Source organism: Heloderma suspectum, chromosome 2 (genome assembly GCF_057233095.1).
Source record: "Heloderma suspectum isolate Gila_16-S chromosome 2, 16-S_ref, whole genome shotgun sequence".
NCBI classification, from domain to species: Eukaryota; Metazoa; Chordata; class Lepidosauria; order Squamata; family Helodermatidae; genus Heloderma; species Heloderma suspectum.
Window position 1 is genome coordinate 270,263,024 of NC_139459.1, and position 20,762 is coordinate 270,283,785.

At 49.4% G+C, this 20,762-nt stretch overlaps 1 protein-coding gene across 3 annotated transcripts in view; it reads left to right on the forward strand.

The window, feature by feature from the left end:
* GRIA1 (glutamate ionotropic receptor AMPA type subunit 1) overlaps nt 1-20,762 on the forward strand; it is a 318,993-nt gene that overhangs the window by 185,774 nt on the left and 112,457 nt on the right. For all 3 annotated transcript variants that reach the window (XM_084832440.1, XM_084832439.1, XM_084832438.1), the window contains exon 5: nt 2,675-2,728. In XM_084832440.1, the coding sequence (XP_084688566.1) occupies nt 2,675-2,728 (54 nt within the window). The remainder of the gene's footprint in view (nt 1-2,674; nt 2,729-20,762) is intronic.

The following is a 20,762-nucleotide window of genomic DNA, read 5'->3' on the forward strand; positions in this document are numbered from 1 at the left end:
GGGGGGGAGGACCGGATCGCCCCCCCATCAAGGATTCCAGGGGGGGATGGAGCGCCTCCCCCCCTCCAGCGGACTCCACCACCGGAACAAGGTAAGGGATTCGTACATCCCTACAGTTAAGAGCTGCCCTGTCCTTCGCACAAAGACGTACAACTGACCTTTATTCAGTTTGACTCAAGTAGGAAGGATCTGAAAACATTTCAACTCTGTAACCCTGACGCATGATAGAGAATTGTCATCACATTTATAGAATGACAGGATACTTCCTGCAGACTGTAGTTGGAGTAGACCAGCAAGGAAATGCCTAGAGCTTTACATGCAGAAGGGTAGACAAATTCAGTCTCTTTTTGGTGGCTTCAACCTATGGTTGAAGACCTGTGTCCTGATGCCATTCAGCCAATCCTTATAGTGCTTTCTGCCAGGAGAATCAGTGATGATGAGGTGGAGGGAGGTGGGAGAAGGAACTCCACATTAAGGGTATGATCCAGTAAAACCTAAGCATTTTCCTGAAACACTAGCCTGGAAATGCGATAGAAGCCCCCTCTCTAAAGGTTTTTGTGGTGTCAATCAGGGGTGGAAAATTTCAGGCCTTTCAAATCCAGGCCTCCTGGATTCCCCAGAAGGTCACACATCCTTCCTCAGGAGCCGCCCCCTTTCCCCCAACCACTAAGACCATAAGAAGAGCCATGCTGGATGAGACCAAGGGTCCATCTAGTCCAGCATTCTGTTCACATAGTGGCCAACCAGCTGCCTGTGGGAGGCCCGCATGTAGAGCAAGAGAGCCCCTCCCACTCATGTTCCCCAGCAACTGGTGTACATAGGCAAACAACCTCTGATACTGGTGAAAACATATAGCCATCAGGACAGGTAACCATTGATAGCTTTCTCCTCCAGAAATGTGTCCAATCCCCTTTTAAAACCATCCAACTTGGTGGCCATCACTACATCCTGTGGAAGTGAATTCCGTGGTTTAACTATGTGCTGTATAAGGGAAGTCCTCCCTTTTATTTGCCCTGAATCTCCCAGCAATCAGCTTCATAGGATGACCCCAGGTTCTGAGAGGGAGAAAATGTCTCCCTATCCACATTCTCCACACCATGCATATTTTGTACACCTCTATCATGTCTCCCCTTGCTCACCTTTTTTCCAAGCTAAACAATCGCAGGGGAGTTGCTCCAGCCCCTTGATCTAATCATTTGGTGGTTTGGGTTTTGCAGTTTTTCTCCATTCTAAAAGGTTGAAATGGCTCTCCCAAGGCTTAGTTACTGTCAGTAAGAGCTTTAAACTACAATATGCTGGTATGTTTGTGCCCGCTCCTTCTCCAGGGTGGCCCCACCCACCACTGGAATGTGGCCCTTGAGAGCTTCTTCAAAATGGAATTCGACCCTCAGGCTGAAAGATGTTTTACACCCCTGCTGTAAATGACAGTAGAAACCTCCACTATTCAGTTCAAACCTTGACACAAAGAGCCTGTTCACATGTGTAACACACACACACACAGATGGCGGAGTAAAGCCAACTTTTTATTATTATTTAGTACAGCAACAAGTGGTAATGGCCAGTGGCTTAGATGGCTTTAGAAAAAGATTAGTTAAATTCATAATAGACAGATCTACTCAGGCATATTGGCCATAATAGCAAAATTGAACTTCCATGGCCAGAGGCAATATATTTTTGAATGTCTCCTAAATAACACAGCATTCCTGTTAACTCCCAGAGGTATCCGACTGGCTGCTGTTGAAAGCAGAATGATGAACTAGTAGTAGATGGAGCTGGTCACACACTTTTGTGTTGTGCTCTTCTGTTCTGTATGGATGACTCATGCTTCTGCTTTCACCTACTTCTGCAGTGATGTGAGAAGAAGGGACTCACAGCTCTCGCCATCTGTGAGCCCCAGATCACTCCAGGAGTTCACAGAGGTCACTCTAGGTGAAACGTGCAAGTCCCACTTGGGATATTACAGCAAATGCTGGGAAAGCAAAAAGACAGCTCATTCAGCCTTCTTTTTTCTCTACCTGTCTAATTCGCAAAGCAGCTCTGGGAGATGTGACAGCAAACTTTCCCTGTATGTACTGGTGATCATAACCTCCTTTGCTTGGGAGACAAAGAACAGCATAATTTGCTAAACATTTGTGATGCACGTCTAAGGTATTATGTGTTGGCATCTTCCTTTTGGGATATTGCAGTTGCACTTATTTTACTGTCTCTAACTTCCTCATTCTGATCATGCAGCAGCTGTAACCCCATGTGTTAGGGATGAAACAGACATTACTTTAAATGTGGGTCTAGCAGCTACATCTTTTCTCTCTCTTTTTTTTAAAAAAAAAATGACTGTAGAGTAGAGGCAGGGGGCCCTCTTCCAGATTGAGATCCTAGCATAGGGAGACTTTTAAGATTCAGATGAGGCTCCCTGTGCCTACTCTAGAGTAGGAAGGAAGGAAGACGTAGCCGTTAGACACACATTTAAAGTCTTTTTTGGCCCTCAGAGATCTTCTAACTTGAATCTAGGAGTTGCATTTTGAAGCAGCTTCTTGGTAGTCCTGTTGCAAATGTTCTTATTTATAGCACAACCAGGCTAACTAATTAGAGATGCAGGAGATACACTGCAAAACTTTCCTCACTTTACCAGTAAATGAGGATGTTAAATGAAATGTTTTGTCTTTCACCATTGCAGATCATCAAGCTTGGAAAAAATGGGATTGGATACCACTATATTCTTGCAACTTTGGTAAGCTGGATCTTGTTTTCTTCTTGATGCCTTCAAAGTATGTTTTCTGATCAATGTCTTTTTATTGGTTGTAAGCTTACAGTACATTCCTATGTCTGTTTAAAGGAAAGTTTCCTCTTGTGCAAGCACTGAGTCTTTCTTTCTTTCTTTCTTTCTTTCTTTCTTTCTTTATTTATTTATTTATTTCCATTTCTATACCGCCCAATAGCCGAAGCTCTCATTACTGACCCCTGGAGGGATGCCATTTTTCCTCGGTATTTTCTTGGCAGACTGTATAGTGGGGTGGTTTGCCATGGCCTTCCCCAGTCCCAACTGCCTTTCACCCAGCAAGCTGGGTACTCATTTTAGCGACCTCAGAAGGATGGAAGGCTGAGTCGACCTGAGCCGGCTACCTGAAAACCAGCTTCCGCTGGGATCGAACTCAGGTCGTGGGGAGAGTTTCGGTTGCATTACTGCCGCCTACCACTCTGCGCCACATGAGGCTCTGTTTACCTGGGAGTAAACTCCATTGAACCCAGTGGGACTTATTTCTGAGTAAACATGCATAGGAATGTGCTGTTAGCATTTGCGGAAAGTGCACAAGTTGCTTGAACATACAACAGTGCAATATAAATGAATGAATGAATGAATGAATGTGGGGTGATCAGCCAATTGCCCATAATGGCACAGACACATGAGCACATCACAACATATCGTGTTCTACCAGGACTCTTGAAAACAATTGCCTTTGTTGTGGAGCATACACTTGCCCAGTCTTAATACTATTAGGAAGGAAAGGATGGACCTTTCCCTATTTCCTGATTCCCATTACCTAAGCAGACTTATCAGGGACAATGGCAATGAATCATCATGGAGACCTCTTTATTCATGCACCAGCTCTGAGTTTACAGTGAACCATTTACATAAAGTTGTTGTGACCCAGCTTCCAGATTCTTCTGTTAGTGGAGCCTTCCCCAACCTTCAGATGGTTTGGAATAAATTCCCATCATCCTTGGCCATTGGCCGTGCTGACTGGGGCTGATGGGGGATGAAGTCCAAAACATCTGGCAGGCACAAGGCTGAGGAAGGTTGTATTAGTGACTCATATTCTGACCCCAAGTCAGAACCATCTGCTTTCCATGGAAGGTCCACTGAAGGCTGAGTCTTCTGTTAAGCAGAACATGTACCCTGGACCTATTACCTGGAACCCATTACTTGTTACTGAGGAACTCTAGCTGAAGGTCGATATGTGCCAGTTTGGCTAAGTACTCCATGAGCTCATAGTAATATGGAGCACATGGAGAGCCAGTGTGGTGTAGTGGTGAGAATGTTGTACTGGGAGCCGGGAGATCTGGGTTCTAGTCCCCACTTAGCCATGGAAACTCACTGGGTGACTTTGGGCTCTCAGCCCAACCTGTCTGTCTGTCTGTCTGTCTGTCTGTCTGTCTATTTATTTATTTATTTATTTATTTATTAAATTTATTAATCACCCATCTGGCTGGTCACCCAGCCACTCTGGGCGATGTACAACAGTACAATTTAAAACAATAAAATAAATACTAAATTAAAAATATCACATTTCTAAAAATACCCTAGCCCACCCCAAATGCCTGCCTGAACAACCATTTTTTGAAAGGCACCCCAAATGCCTTCTTGAACAACCAAGAGGGGGCATGGCGGAGTTCCCTGGGGAGGGAGTTCCACAGAGTGAAGGCCACCACAGAGAAGGCCCTCTCCCTTGTCCTCACCAGCCTAGCTGTCCTGGCTGATGGGACAGAGAGAAGGCCATCCGAGGCTGATTTTGTTGAGCGGCCTGTCTGGTGTTGCTGGAGGTGCTCCTTGAGTTAGGATGGGCCAGAACCATATAGGGTTTTAAAGGTCAAAACCAACACCTTGAATTTGGCCCGGAAAGCAACTGGTAACCAGTGCAACTCCTTCAGCACTGGAGTGATGTGATCTCGCCAGCGGCTGCCTTTAATCAGGCAAGCTGCCGCATTCTGTACCAGCTGCAGCTTCTGAACCATCTTCAATGGTAACCGCACGTAGAGTGCATTACAGTAGTCTAAGCGAGAGGAGACTAGGGCATGTACTATCGATGGGAGCAGATGGTCGGGAAGGTAGGGGCACAGCCGCCGTATCAGATGGAGTTGGTACAGCGCTGTCCGGCTCACAGCTGATACCTGAGCCTCCATGGACAGCTGGAAGTCTAAGATGACCCCCAAACTGTGGACCTGGTCTTTCAAGGGTAGCCGTACCCATCAACACCAGGTAAACATCCCCCAGCCTCCTCTTGTCTCCCACCAAAAGTACCTCGGTCTTGTCAGGGTTCAGCTTCAGCTTATTCCTCCCCATCTAGCCACTCACCATCTCCAGACATTTGGACAAGGATTCTATAGCCAACCTTGGTGAAGATTAAACAAGAGGTAGAGCTGCTTGTCATCCATATATTGATGACACCACACCCCAAACCTCCTGATGATAGCTTCCAGCGGCTTCACATAGACGTTAAATAGCACTGGAGAGAGGATGGAACCCTGTGGCACACCACAAGTGAGCGGCCACGGGTCCGAAACCTCCTCTCCCAGTGCTACCCTCTGGTACCTGCCAGAGAGGAAGGACCAGAACCACCGCAAAATGGTGTCTCGAATGCCCAACCCCTCCAGGTGGTCCAGGAGGATACCGTGGTCAACGGTATCAAAAGCCACTGAGAGATCGAGGAGAACAAGGAAGGAGCATTCGCCACTTTCCAGGTAAAGTAAAAAGGTGTCCCCAACCAGTCGTGTCCGACTCTAGGGTGCAGTGCTCATCCCCATTTCTAAGCCGAAGAGCCAGCGCTGTCCGAAGATGCTTCCGTGGTCATGTGGCAGGCATGACTAAACACCGAGGTGCACGGAATGCTGTTACCTTTCCCGCCGAGGCGGTACCTATTTATCTACTTGCAATTTCTTGCTTTCAAACTGCTAGGTTGGCAGAAGCTGGGACTGAAGACGGGAGCTCGCTCCGTCACGCAGCACTCGGGTCTCCAAGGCGACCAAGGCCGTTTCTGCCCCATGCCCAGGCCTGAAGCCCGACTGAAATGGATCTAGAAAGTCGGCTTCTTCCAAGCGTGCCTTCAACTGCATCGCCACCACCCGCTCAATCACCTTGCCCCAAAATGGGAGATTTGAGACAGGGTGAAAGTTGTTCAGAACTTGGGGATCCAAGGAGGGCTTCTTTAAGAGCGATCTTATCGCTGCCTCCTTGAGGGCTGATGGCATCACTCCCTCCTCAAGGGAGGCATTCACCACGGCCCTGATCCCCTCACCCAATCTCTCTCTGTAGCCCATAATGAGCCAAGATGGGCAAGGATCAAGTAAGCAGGTGGTCGGCCTTACAGATGAAAGCACCTTGTCCACTTCATCAGAAAGAAGCTGGAACCGATCCCACAAAACCGATTTGCCACAGACTGCCTCTTGCTCACTAACTGTATCCACAGCGCACGGAATAACACTCTTAATCTGATCAATTTTATCCGCAAAGTGCCTTGCCAAGGCCTCACAGGAGGCCTTAGAATGCTTCAGCGGTTCCGGAGCAACCGGACCAACCAGGCTCCGGACCACTTGGAACAGCCTCCTGGGACAGCACTCTGCGGACACGATAGAGGCAACATAATATTCCTTTTTTGCTGCCTTCACCGCCACGTGATAGGCTGAAGATACAGCTCTAGCCCGTGTCTGATCATCTTTGGAGCGAGACTTCCGCCACCGGCGCTCTAGCTGTCTCACCTCCTGTTTCAGAGCTCGCAACTGCGGATTGAACCATGGTGCAGTCCGAGCCCTGTTCAGGGGGAGAGGGCATTTCGGAGCCACCCGATCTAATGCCCCAATGATTGCAGCATTCCAGCCACCCACCAGGGTCTCAACCGAGTGGTCATTGGCCTGCTCCAGAGAATCCCCAAGCGCATTCAGGAATCCATTTGGATCCATAAGATGCCTGGGGCAGACCATTTTAATGGGTCCTTCACCCCTGCGGAGGGGCTGTGGAACTGAGAAGTCCAACATCACCAGATAGTGATCTGACCATGACAAGGGGGGGTGGATATACCCCCGACTTTCAGATCAGTCCCTGCTTCTCCAGAAACAAACACAAGGTCTAGCACATGACCAGCTACATGGGTGGGCCCAGTTGGAATAGGGTGCAGATCCCAGGAAGCCATGGTCTCCATGAAGTCCCGAGGTGCCCCCATGAGGATGGCCTCCAAATGTACGTTGAAGTCCCCCAACACCAATAAGTTAGGGGACTGCACATGCACATCAGAGACCACCTCAAGCACCTCGACCAGGGAGTCAATCGTGCAGCGGAGTGGGCAGTACACGAGCAGAATCCCCAGACTGCCCTTCGGGCCCAACCTCCAGTACATGCACTCAGCAACCTTGGTCTGGTGAAGACCAAGGATTCTTGGTAGATAACAGCCACTCCCGCTCCCCAGCCCTCGGCTGCTGTGCATACGAAAACCCGACTGGGCACATGGCTGCCAGAGTTGGAGCAGTGGCCTCAGCCAGCCAGGTCTGCATAATACATGCCAGATCTGCACCCCCATCCAGGATCATGTCATGGATGAGGGATGTTTTCTGAGTAACAGACCTGGCATTGCATAGCAGCAACTGAAAGCCAGAGGATGGAGTCACAGGGTTGCTGTTGTGAGAATAAAATGGAAAGGAGAAGGATAATGTATGCCACCTTGGGTTCTTTGCAAGAGGAAAAAGGGCGGGATATAAATGCAATAAGTAAATGCAAAAAATAGTCCTCCTAGAACATGAGGGAAATGGATGCCAACCCAGACCAGACTGAAAAGTTTTGCAAATCCATATGTAAATGAATGTAGGGGGATCATGGGTTAGATCAAATGGTGTCATGCTGCTGACAGAATTGTTTCCATCAGCAGAACCAGGAGGGAGGCAATTCCCTCTCCCCCCGCCCCCCAGTGCTCTATGTACCCTCAAAATCTGCTCTGGAAACCCTCCAAGAAACCCTCCAGAGTAGATTTCCGGGTGACAGAGAGCTACAGGAGGGCATGGAGAGAGGGAGAAGGCTCTGTTGCACTAGTGGACATCTACAAGCATGACGTTGGATTTAACCCTCCATTTTCAGGTCCCCCAAAAGAGGAGGTTTGGGCTTCTATCCAAAGGTGCTTTTCACATTCCAGCAGGGCTAACAGACTCACATTCAAATTGTAAATGCCAAACATTTGTTTGTGCGAGCCTATAAAATGCATTTGATAGGTCCCAGTGAGAAGACTGTTTGTTCCCCAGTGCTGTTCAGTCTTTGCATTCTCCAGTGAGGCTGTCAATGATTGTGTAACGGTTTGTTGTTCTGTATGTCATGGCCACATGGCTTCAATACATCCGTACTTTCAAACTCATTTAATCTAGGCCACCACACAGCTATAAGCTGGCAGTAATGACTTTCACTCTCTACTAAAGCGCGCTGCATTTCAGTCAGTGCACCAAAAGTGAAGTGTTCCATGTCCCATTAGCAATCCCAGGGGCCCTCTCAGCAAAAGAACAGACTGGGACTTCAGTCAACTATAATATTCTAGTCACCATCTGACTGGTGTGGTAAACATCACCTTATTGAAGAACTAGAATGAGAGAGGCTGGACTTTGTTTTTCCTCCGTGTATGCCAGGTGAAAACTAGACCAGCACATTAACTAGGGGTGAACCTTTTTCAGCTGAAGGGCCGAATTCAATTTTGGGGGGCCCATTCCAGTGATGGGCCAGGCCGAAGGCAAAAGGGGGCTAGGCCAAAATACCAGAAGCACCAGTGTATTTTAGTGTATTTCCACCTGTGGAAAGGCCAGGTGACCACCAAATAATTGACAGCGGGGGAAAGGGGGGTGTCCATTGGGAGAATCCTGGAGGGATGTATTGCGACCCCAGGCTGGATGGATTTGGCCCATCGGCCTGAGGTTCAACATCCCTGGTATAAGCAATGTGTTAAACACACATGCAAACTTGCTTTATTAAACTGAACAGAATAAGGAGACAGGAGATGGAAAGGAGGAAGTCGCTGACACCTCCCTTCTTTCTTTCCTCAGTTTCATCCTAGAGGTCAGACTAAATATTCTGCTAATCATGCACAGTGCAGCTATGCGTGATAGTTTTGTTTACTTTTGCATGTGTGACCCTTACAGGGCCGGCCCAAGACATTATGCTGCCTAAGGGAAGGCAGAGCAGCAAATCTCACCCCACACCCACCCAAGTCAAGGTGCATAGTACCTAAAGCCAGCCACATTATTTTGGTAAGGCAGGAAATCCCACAAGCACCTCTCCCCAGCCCTGGCAGTAGAAATGCAATAATAAAAGAGTAAATAACTAACAATTTACTGCCCCTTTACGACACCTAAAATCTGCTGCCTGGAGTGACTGCCTCACTGTATCTCATCATAGGGCCAGCCTCAGGCCCAGATTTAGATCAGGACCATGGCATTCTGGGGAGGATTAAACCTCCCCCCCCCCATAGCTCCATTGTGCATTATTAGCCAAACATTTTGCTTGACCTTGAATCACTTAACAAAGGAAGGTTGCAATGCTGGCTGCTTTATATTTACTCATGTGGTTCCTCAGAACTCTTGATGTTAGTAACAGGCTAACAGCCATTGAGGAGAAGAGCATATAGTGCGCCAATTGAGACAGCTTTGTGTGCAACTTAAGATGTTCCAAAGGAAGATCTTGACTAGGCACGATGAAAGGAGGAGTTGCCACCAAAATTCCATCTAAAGTGACATTGGAAGTGAAGCGTGTAGCATCTGAGGAATCTTGACAAAAGCCAAGAGAGTTTCAGTATATCTAGCAAAATTTCTCAAAGGGAGCCAACTGCCATGCTGGCTGGGGATGATGTGAGTTGTAGTCCAACACATTTTGAGGGTGCTGGGTGATGGCCAGCTTGCCTACCCTGACATTAATACATCCCTAGGTTGTGGCTGTCTTTCTCCTAAATAAGAAATCCAAAAACAAAATTTGAGGTGCTTCCTCAGGCACACATGTAATGAATTTCAGAGGAAGCCAAGAGAGTTTCATGAAGTCTAGTGAAATTACAGTCACAGGGCTTTTCTTTTACACATGCCTCCACCATTGAGAAGTCCATCTGCATATCTTTTCACTGGTTTAAGGGATTAACTGGGATCCTGTCCAAAGAGATTCCCCTATCCCTAACAATCATTCAACTTGCCATGCTTTGCCATCATTGCAGTTCTTTGAAAGACCGCAACTGCAAAAAGAGCCAAGTCCAAAAATCCACCCACCCTGGTATTATCCATGTTTTCCCATAGGCTTCTTGCCATACCCCAAATTCATGCCATATTCCATCTTGTTTAAGAAGTCTATGTGTGTATGGCTTTGCAAGGCGATCCTAGCAGAATTATTTTCCCATAGCTTTGCACTGAAAATGTAAAGCATATGGGCATCACTAATTACATGTTAAGCTACCAATTAATTGAATCATTATCAACATTTTTCCCCAACCAGTCCTGAGAGTATGCGATAATTTACAAGACCTAAGTGAATACACAATTGCCTTGTTACTGAACGGTATGGGCCATGTACTAAGGGAGAAGTGCCGTATGCCTTAGAATACCATTGCCGTAATTTTAAAATCTGCACTAAATTGCCTTGAGTTAGGAACACGTCTCATGATACGGCTGCTGCTTCCATATGCAGTGAGCCATTTTGAGGGTACTGGCTCTCCTGAATGGATTGGCTCACGTTGCCTGTTTTGTCCCCATGCCACTAGCTGAGAAGCCACAGTGTGAAGGCAGTTTCCAGAAGCTTCCATGTGGTGCCCAAATTTATTTATTTATTTATTTATTCATTCATTCATTCATTCATTTGTTTGTTTGTTTAAAGCATTTTACCCCGATCTTCAGCTGAAGAGCTGAAACCACTTACACAGACTGAAAAATGAATAAAGACAGTCCCCTGCCCACAGACTTAGAACCTAAAAGTCACAACGCAAAGGGAAAAGGAATCAGGTGGGAGGGGGGTGGAAAGCAACATCAGGCACTAGATTCTTAGTTACAAAGTTCAGCAGATGGCAAGACATGGATCCAAGAGGTGGATCTAAACATAATAGGACTGCTGCTTCCTTTCCTTCTGGTGGCCTCAATCAGGACAGTTGGTAGCTGGAGAGAGGGAAGCTCTCAGCTGGAGCTGTATCCTGACTCCATAGAGAGTGCCTAATTGCTCCTTTCTTCATTTCCCTCTGGTGGTCTCAGCAGTGGCAGCTGGTAGTTGAAGGCAGGGGAACTCTCAGCAGGAGAGAGAAGCGGCCATGATGAAAAATGTTCCTGATGAGGTCAAAAGTACAACATTTCCAGATCAGCAGTTCAACACATGCATTAAGGCCACAATCTTATGCATATTTAAGATTGCATGGCTGGCTGGGAAATGCCAGGAGTTGTAGGACTTTCTTCTGTCTAAACACGCATAGGATTGCAGCCTAAGTTTTTAAAAATGATCTTACACTTGTCTCAGACACTTCTTCCTCCAAGCAGAGGACCAGAGGAATTTTTGCTTTGATTTTCTGTAACAAGATTTCATGTAAAGGGGGGGGGGGGGAGAGAGAGAGAGAGAGACTGAAAGAGACAGGTGAAGCAATTCAGCACAAGGAGAATCAAGGGTTGGACCTCCTCCAAGTTGTTGGTCAAAATGCTGCATGCCTAGAAAAATATCCCTGTAACTATACATGCAAAGAGTCATAAAATTCTCCCCGTTGCAACTATTTACTTGCCTGACTCTGTGGACCAAAGAAAGTTAAATTGTATCGATTCTGGTGAAATGATCTTAGAATCTTCCAAGCTGTCTTCGACTCACTAGAGAAAAGTCGGGTGAAAAGCAGGCATACATCAAAGAAGAGGCATGTGATTTTCCTGCCCTAGCCATCTTTGGGGGGGAAAATTGTGTGTGCACAGTGAAAAAGGCAAGGAGGACCATGGGGTGGAGAAGAAACAGGCAAAAAGGGTTGGGAGAAGTGCCTACCCCTCCCAATGTACTGGCTGCACCTAATTTTTCAGCAGCTAAAAAGCTTCATTTTGATGAGTAAACAGCAATGTTCACAGCTCTACTTGTAAGCAAATGTTGTACAAATTGAGTGCTTTATTTTTGCAGTCAACAGCACATAGAAACCGATGTGTGCGTTTTCTGATGGGAACAGCTTTTCTAACAAAATGTCTGTTTTCAACATGAAAGCGCAAAGGACTTTTTCATGTTCACAAACCGGGGGGGGGGGGGGGAGAGTCAGTGGAGTTCTACATTTCAAAAAACTGCAAAAAGCCTGACCCTCAGAGCCCTCTTCAGCTGTTCAGTTGAGCAAGGAGAGAGGAAGCTCAAGTGAATCCCATTCCCTTTTCTCCTTTTTTTTGTTCTCGCTGCATAACTTATGATGAAGCAGAGACTTGCATGAGCTGTGCAGACATCTCTCCCATTATTTTGCATGTTACAAAGCAAATGCAGAACAACAACACTCAGACGTCCTGGCCACTGCGAAGTGGCTTGCAGCACCACTCACATATTTTGAGGGAGGGCATGTGCTTTCTACCAATTTCTGAAATGTGAACATGAAAAGAGCCATGGCTAATCCTGGGTACCTAGTTCCTACACCTGAAAACTTCCAACACATTCTCCTGTGCATAAATTACTTTCTTTTTTTACATCTTGTACACACGACAGATATAATGAGTTGGATCCAGATTTAGGCATGTGCAACTAGGCTGACAGAAGCAGACCTCCCTGCCCCCTCCTTCTCATGGCAGCCCCTCTAGCCCCTTCAAAATGCTACACAGATGCCAGGGGGTCCTGCTGAGTAGAGTGAACTGTGGTGTGTGTTGGGGGTGGAGGAAGGGGGGAATCCCCCCAAACTAGTTGTTTGTGTCAGGATGTCTGTGTTATCAGCAACCACGTTTTGTGACTGTGATTATCAGCAACTACTGTTAATAATGTGATGGTCATTGTCATGAGGTTCCTGCATTTTCTTTCCTTCTGACCTCACTGTTTACAATCTCTCCCAACTGTGTGTGTGTGTGTCTGTGTGTGTATATATATATGCTGTACATACACACACACACACACACACACACACCTGCAAGTCAGCATAATACTTCATGTATCTGATGGTTGTTCAGTCGTTAAGTCGTATCTGACTCTTCGTGACCCCGTGGACCATAGCACACCAGGCCTTCCTGTCCTCTGCTCTCCCCCGGAGTGTTAAGTTCATATTAAGTTCATATTAAGTTCATATTAATTGCATCCATGATGCTATCTAGCCATCTCATCCTCTGCCGTCCCCTTCTCCTTTTGCCTTCAGTCTTTCCCAGCATCAGTGACTTTTCCAGTGACTTTTCTCTTCACATTAGGTGGCCAAAATATTTGAGCTTCAGCTTCAGTATCTGTCCTTCCAATGAGCAGTCAGGGTTGATTTCCTTTAGGATGGACTGATTTGACCTCCTTGCAGTCCAGGGGACTCGTAAGAGTCTTCTCCAGCACCACAGTTCAAAAGCATCAATTCTTCGGCGCTCAGCCTTCCTTATAGTCCAGCTCTCACAGTGATACGTTACTACTGGGAAAACCATAGCTTTGATTATGTGGACCTTTGTCAGCAAGGTGATGTCTCTGCTTCTTACTATGCTGTCTAGGTTTGCCATAGCTTTCCTCCCAAGGAGCAAGCGTCTTTGAATTTCATGGCTACAGTCACCGTCTGCGGTGATCTTGGAGCCCAAGAAAATAAAATTTGTCACTGCTTCCATTTCTTCCCCTTCTATATGCCAGGAAGTGATGGGGCCAGATGCCATGATCTTAGTTTTTTTAATGTTGAATTTCAAACCAGCTTTTGCACTCTCCACTTTCACCCTCAAAGAGGCCCTTTAGATCCTCTTTACTTTCTGCCATTAGGGTGGTATCGTCTGCGTATCTGAGGTTGTTGATAATTCTCCTAGCAATCTTAATTCTGACCTGTGATTCATCCAACCCGGCGTTTCTCATGATGTAATCTGCATATAAATTAAATAAGCAGGGTGACAATATACAGCCTTGTCATACTCCTTTCCCAATTTTGAACCACTCGGTTCTTCCATGTCTGGTTCTTACTGTCAAGGGCTCCTTGGAGGCCTCTCTCAGTCTAATCCAGTAGCTAAGTCCAGACACAGACAAAGGGATTCTTTTTAAAGCTTTATTCCTCTTTTACAACTTAACAACTCTACTGTTAGCAACTAGATATGAGCAGCAGAGTACCTATGCCCTCAGTTGGAACAGTTGGTCCCCATTTGAAAGGGAATCACTGGCAGACCCCTGAACTTAAGGGCTAGGGAGAGTCCCTCCCCTTTTCCCTTGGATCCTCTGGGCACAGCCGTTGTTTGCGCGCCAACCGGGCACTACGCCTCCTTTCCGCGCCCTCCATTTGGCGCCGCTCTCTGCGTCGGCGTCGCACATCCATAAAGTCTGCTTCCCATGCTCTGTCACTCCCAGGACTACTGTCTAAGCTAGGAATGCTGGTGGGAGGAATCTCCATCAGCTGTTGGCCCTGGGAAAGAGGAGCGCGCTCTTCTCCCAGGAGCAACACCTCTTCCTCAGAATCAGAACTACTCTGGGATTCTATGGGCTCAGTGTCCACCCTGACATCATCCCCGCTCCCATGAGGCCCCCCCCCTCATGCTCCTCCCCTTGGGCCCCGGGTTTGTGGGGGTACAGCTGGTGGAAGCACCTCAGCAGCAACGGAGCATGCACATTTTCCGCGAATTCCCAGAATCGCTCATCAGGCCCGTACCCCTTCCAGTCCACCAGATATTGCAAGCGGCTGCGAGAAAGGCAGGAGTCCAGAATCTCTGCGACCTCAAACTCCTCCTCCCCCTCCACCAGCACTGGTGGTGGGGGGGAGCTGACTGAGCGATGAGGGTTGCCAGAAACCAGAGGGGACAGCAAGGACCGATGAAAAACAGGATGGATCTTCATGGAGGGGGGGAGAGCCAGGCGAAAAGCAACAGGGTTAATCTGGGCCATAATCTGGAAAGGCCCCGTGCAGCGAGGCGCAAGCTTCCTTGCGGGCAAGTGAGAGGGGAGGTATTGGGTGGACAACCAAACCCAGTCCCCCGGTTGCAGAGATGGACCCGGCTGGCGCCACCAGTCCGCAGAGGCCTTGTAGGCTGTCTTGGCTTGCTCGAGGGAGTCCCATAAGAGGTGGTGTACTGCTCTCAACTCCTCTAAAAAGTCATGGGCCGCTGGCGCCAAAGAGGGAGCTAGGGTGGATGGGAAAGCCTTGGTGTGGTAACCAAAATTGGCAAAAAATGGAGTTTGGCAGGTGGAAGCATGGCAGGCATTTTTATATGCAAATTCTGTGAGAGGCAGCAAGGAAAACCAGTCATCCTGCTGGTAATTGACATAACAGTGCAGATATTGCTCCAGAGTCGCATTGGTGCGCTCAGTCTGACCATCTGTCTGTGGATGGTGGGCGAAGGAAAGACGGAGCGTCACATGGAGCAACGCAAGTAGCTCCCTCCAGAAATGGGCAGTGAATTGGGCCCCCCCTATCCGAAATGAGACCCTCGGGCCATCCGTGGAGGCAGAAAACATGCGTCGAGAACAGCTCTGCCATCTCCCTGCCTGTGGGCAACCCAGAGCAGGGGATGAAAGGGGACATCTTAGAAAACAAATTCACCACCACCAGAATGGTGGTCTTACCGTGCGAGCAAGGCAAGTCAGTGATGAAGTCAAGGGAGAGCAGTTTCTAAGGTCCTGCGGGGGTAGGCAGGGGGTGAAGCAAGCCTGTGGGCTTGCCTGAGGGGGCCTTCGCCTGCTGGCAGGCTGGGCAGGAGGTGACATAGGGCTTGACGTCCTGACACAAACGAGGCCACCAAAAATCCCTCGTCACTACATGCAGGGTCTTGGCGACGCCAAAATGCCCAGCTATGGGGGAGTCGTGGCACTGATGGAGGACCTTCTCGTGGAGGGGTCTAGAAGGCACATAGACCCGGCCGGAATGGTAAAGCAGGCCACCTCGCAAAGAGAAAGGGGTAGAGTGGGGGGGCAGAGGCTAGCCCCAATTCCTCCACCTTTGCATGAAAAAAACGATCCTGAGCCTGTGCAGAGAGAAGGAGCTCCTCCCAAGAATGAGGCACCACAGCTGCCGCCAGGCCTTGGGGGGGGAAGAATCAGAGAGGGGCGGATTTTCCCCACTCCCTGGCTGGAGGTCAGGCTTACGAGAAAGAGCATCTACTTGTAGGTTGTCTGAGGCCTTCACATGGCAAATCTTAAGGTGGAACCGAGAAAAAAAAAGCAACCACCTAATCTGCCACTGGTTTAAGGCACGGGCTGTCTGAAGATGTTCGAGGTTGCGATGGTCAGTTCTAACTTCGACTGGGTGCTGCGCCCCCTCCAGGAGATGACGCCAGGTCTCCAAAGCGGACTTGATGGCCAACAGTTCCTTCTCCCAAATGGTATAATTCCTCTCAGACATGGTCAGCTTCCTGGAGAGGTAGGCGCAGGGTTGCAGCCCACCGCCCTCCCGATCTGGCTGAAAGAGCACCACCCCCACCACAAAGTCAGAGGCATCGGTCTGTACTACAAAAGGCTTCCTCAGGTCGGGATGTAACAGGATTGGCTCAGAACTGAAAAGCTTCTTAAGTTCCTCGAAAGCCTGTTGGGCAGATGCCGTCCAATGAAAAGGAGATTTCTTGCCCTTAAGGAGGTCCGTGAGAGGAGAAGTCAGCCGAGCAAAACTGGGCAGGAACTTTCTGTAAAAATTAGCAAAACCCAGAAAACGTTGCAAGTCCTTCTTGGTGGATGGAGCCTGCCAGGAGAGGACAGCCTGGACCTTTGCAGGATCCATCCTGATACTGTCAGGTGAAATAATGTAGCCAAGAAAGTCCAAAGAGGTTAGGTCAAATGCACATTTCTCCAGCTTTGCATAAAGATGGTTCTCGCGGAGGCACTGGAGGATGGCGGAGACATGATGCTGATGGGTGTGGGGATCCTCAGAAAATATAAGTAAATCATCAAGATAAACAATGAGGAAAGTGTCCAAATAGTCCCAGAAGATGGCATTCATAAAACGTGAAAAAATGGGGGGGTGCAGGCGAGCCCAAAAGGCATTACTAGGTATTCATATGCTCCGTACCTGGTCCCGAAAGAGGTCTTCCACTCATTCCCCTCCCGGATGCGAATGAGATTGTATGCGCTACACAGGTCCAACTTTGTGAAAATCTTGGCTCGCCCCAAGCGCTCCAGCATCTCAGGTATGAGGGGGAGGGGGTACTTGTCAGGGATGGAGACCGAATTTAGATTTCTGAAATCGTGCACCGGGCAGAGCTCTCCAGATCGTTTGGCCACAAAGAAAGTAGGAGCGCAGGCGGGGGAAGAAGACAGGCAAATGAAGCGGCATTTGAGATTCTTGTCCAAAAACTCCCTCAGAGCTCAAAGTTCCGGCTCCGACATCGAATACAGCCGGCCAGCGGGGATGGTCGCCCCTGGAATGAGGTTAATGGCACAGTCAAAAGGGCAGTGGGGGGGAAGCCGGTCAGCCTCCTTCTTGTCAAACACATCCCGAAAAGCTGCATACTTCTCTGGGAGGATGACGGTAGCTGAAGGACTGCCAGAAGCAGACAAGGAGGGGGAGGAAAGGGTTAAGGCCTGGGCTGGGACTGGCGCCTCCTCCGGGAGGCAATGCTCCCGGCAGTAGGGAGACGCAAACTCCACTTGCTGAAGCCCCCAAGAAATTTGAGGGTTGTGCTTAGAGAGCCAGGAAACACCCAGCACGATTGGGTATGAGGGAATCTTGGCTTAGTGAAACTGAATCTGCTCAACGTGGGACTGGGCGCACAGAGTGAGCGGAACTGTAATACGGGTAGGGATGGAGGAGAATTTCTCCCCGAAACTTCGGGGGGCCAAGCGCCAACGTGTTCGGCCCCCCGAACAAGTTTCGGGGAGAAATTCTCCGCACCCCCCCCGCCCCCCGCACCCCCCCCCCCGGGACGGGACTTACCTTTCCCGAATGTCCCTCCCGGCGGCGGGTCCGGCCGGCGGTTTGACGGGTGTTCGTCCGGGGCGGGAGCGGCAGCTGGTCTTTCGACCGGCTGCCGCCGCCGCCATTCCAATAAAAGAAAAAAAAAACGCCCCCGTGATAGGCTACGTGACGATTAACGTAGCCTATCACGGCTAGATCTGCAAAGTCAGCCGTGATAGGCTACGTAAATCGTCACGTAGCCTATAACAGGTGACTTTAAAAAAAAAAGCACGTACAGATAATGGCGGCCCCCATAGGGAGCCGCCATTCCCGTTCCTTATTTGGTCGCCGTAGTCTACGTAAAGATTTACGTAGACTACAGCGAAAATAAGGGCAACGCTATTTGAGTTGCCCTTATTTTCGCCATAGTCTACGTAAAGATTTACGTAGACTACAGCGACCAAATAAGGAACGCGAATGGCGGCTCCCTATGGGGGCCGCCATTTGCGTACGCACTTTTTTTTTTTAGTCACCCGTGATAGGCTACGTGACGATTAACGTAGCCTGTCACGGCTGACTTTGCAGATCTAGCCGTGATAGGCTACGTTAATCGTCACGTAGCCTATCACGGGGGCGTTTTTTTTAAAAAAAAAAAACTTTTGAATTCGCGGCCGGGCGAGGCGAGGCGCCTCCTCCCCGGCCTGAATTTCGGCCGGGCAAGGCAGGAAGCCTCCTCCCCGGCCTGAATTTCGGCCGGGCGAGGCGGGAAGCCTCCCCCCCCGGCCTGAACTTCACGGGGGGAGCAGCGAAGCACCTCCCCCCCACCGCGAACAACCTCGAGGACAGGTAAGTGACTTTCGTCCACCCCTAAATACGAGTCACCACGCCCAAACAAAGAGGACGCCCATCAATGGTCTCCACTGCCAAGGGGGCAGGAAGGGGCACAGTAGGAATCTTGTGGAAGAGGGCGAAGGTCTCATCCATGAAACTGGTCATAGCCCCCGAGTCCACTAAAGCTAGGGCCTCCACCCCACCCCACTGGGAGGACCGGAGGTGAACATGCAACAGCAGATGGGAGGGTGGGGGGGTTGGGGAAGGCACCCACCTGGTGGGGAACTGACCCCCACACTGGAGGCCCCCAACAAGCTTGGGGGGCAGTCTAGTCAGGCCTGGGGACGAGGAGGAGGAGGGGGGAAGGAGAGGAGAAGGAGGATTTAACTCGGCAGGTCTTGGCGAAATGCCCCAGCTTTCCACATCGAAAACATCGGCGCTCAGCATGCCGACGCTCAAGCTCCTCTGGCAGCAGTGAGGCTCGGGTAGCTCCCAGCTGCATCGGGGTCTCCTCCACCCCCAGCGCCGGAGCAGGGGGTGGGGGAGGAGGCAGGAAACATGGGGGAATGGGAGGAGGGAAATCCCGGCCCCCAGTGCCCCTCCAGCCGACTATCTATCTGAAGGCAGGTCTGGATGAGCTCCTCCAAAGTAGGCGGGCTGGGCGTGCGCGCCAACTCATCTAAGATCTCGTCGTTCAAACCATCCAAAAACTGAGCCACTAGCGCAGCTTCATTCCACTGTAAATCCTGCATCAGCAAGCGAAAGGTTGTCGCATAGCTGGAAACTGAGTCCTTGCCTTGCCGGAGGCGGCGAATCTCCCGAGAAGCCGTCTGCGTGCGCAGGGGGTCACCGAAAAAACGGGCCATGGCTGTCATGAAACCTTGATAGTCCCCAAGCAGGGGGTCATTAGCGAGCAGGAGCCCCAAAGCCCATTTAGCTGCCATGCCTGACAGTAGGATAATGATGAAACCCACACGAACCTGTTCCGTCTGGAAATCCTCAGGCCTAAGACGCATGTACAGCTCTGATTGGGCCCTGAAAATCTGAAAAAATCCCTTCTCACCAGAAAACTTCTCTGGCAAGGCCACCGGGCACTTACGGTGGGGGGGAATCAGAAGTAGATGGGGTTGAACCACAGCCTGTAGATTCTGCACGGCAGCCATCAGTTGAGCCATCTGATCACGGAGCATCTGGTTCTCTTGCGCTAGAGCTTGCACTGCTGGGTCCCTGGCACCCTCCATAAGGCAATAGAAGAAGGGGGGGAAGAGGAACGGGGACAAAGCTGTCAAGGGCTCCTTGGAGGCCTCTCTCAGTCTAATCCAGTAGCCAAGTCCAGACACAGACAAAGGGATTCTTTTCAAAGCTTTATTCCTCTTTCACAACTTAACAACTCTACTGTTAGCAACTAGCTATGAGCACCTATGGCCTCAGTTGGAACAGTTGGTCCCCATTTGAAAGGGAATCACTGGCAGACCCCTGAACTTAAGGGCTAGGGAGAGTCCCTCCCCTTTTTCCTTGGATCCTCTGGGCACAGCCGTTGTTTGCGTGCCAACCGGGCACTACGCCTCCTTTCCGCGCCCTCCATTTGGCACCGCTCTCTGCGTCGGCGTCGCACGTCCATCAAGTCTGCTTCCTGCACTCTGTCACTCCCAGGACTGCTATCTAGGCTAGGAATGCCAGTGGGAGGAATCTCCGTCAGCTGTTGGCCCTGGCAAAGAGGAGTGCGCTCCTCTCCCAGGAGCGACTCCTCTTCCTCAGAATCAGAACTACTCTGGGATTCTATGGGCTCAGTGTCCACCCTGACACTTACTGTTGCTTCTTGACCCTCTTACAGGTTTCTCAGGAGACAGGTAAGGTGGTCTGGTACTCCCATCTCTTTCAGAATTTGCCACAGTTTCTTGTGATCCACACAATCAAAGGCTTTAGCGTAGTCAATGAAGCAGAAATAGACGTTTTTTCTGGAATTCTCTTCCTTTCTCCATGATCCAGCGAACGTTGGTGATTTGATCTCTAGTTCCTCTTCCTCTTCGGAACCCAGCTTGTACTTCTGGGAGTTCTCGGATCACATGCTGCTGAAGCCTAGCTTGTAAGATTTTGAGCATAACCTTGCTGGCATGTGACATGAGCACAATTTTACGGTAGTTTGAACACTCTTTGGCATTGCCCTTCTTTGGAATTGGAATGTAAACTGAACTTTTCCAGTCTTGTGGCCATTGTTGAGTGTTCCAAATTTGCTGGCATATTGAGTGCAGCACTTAA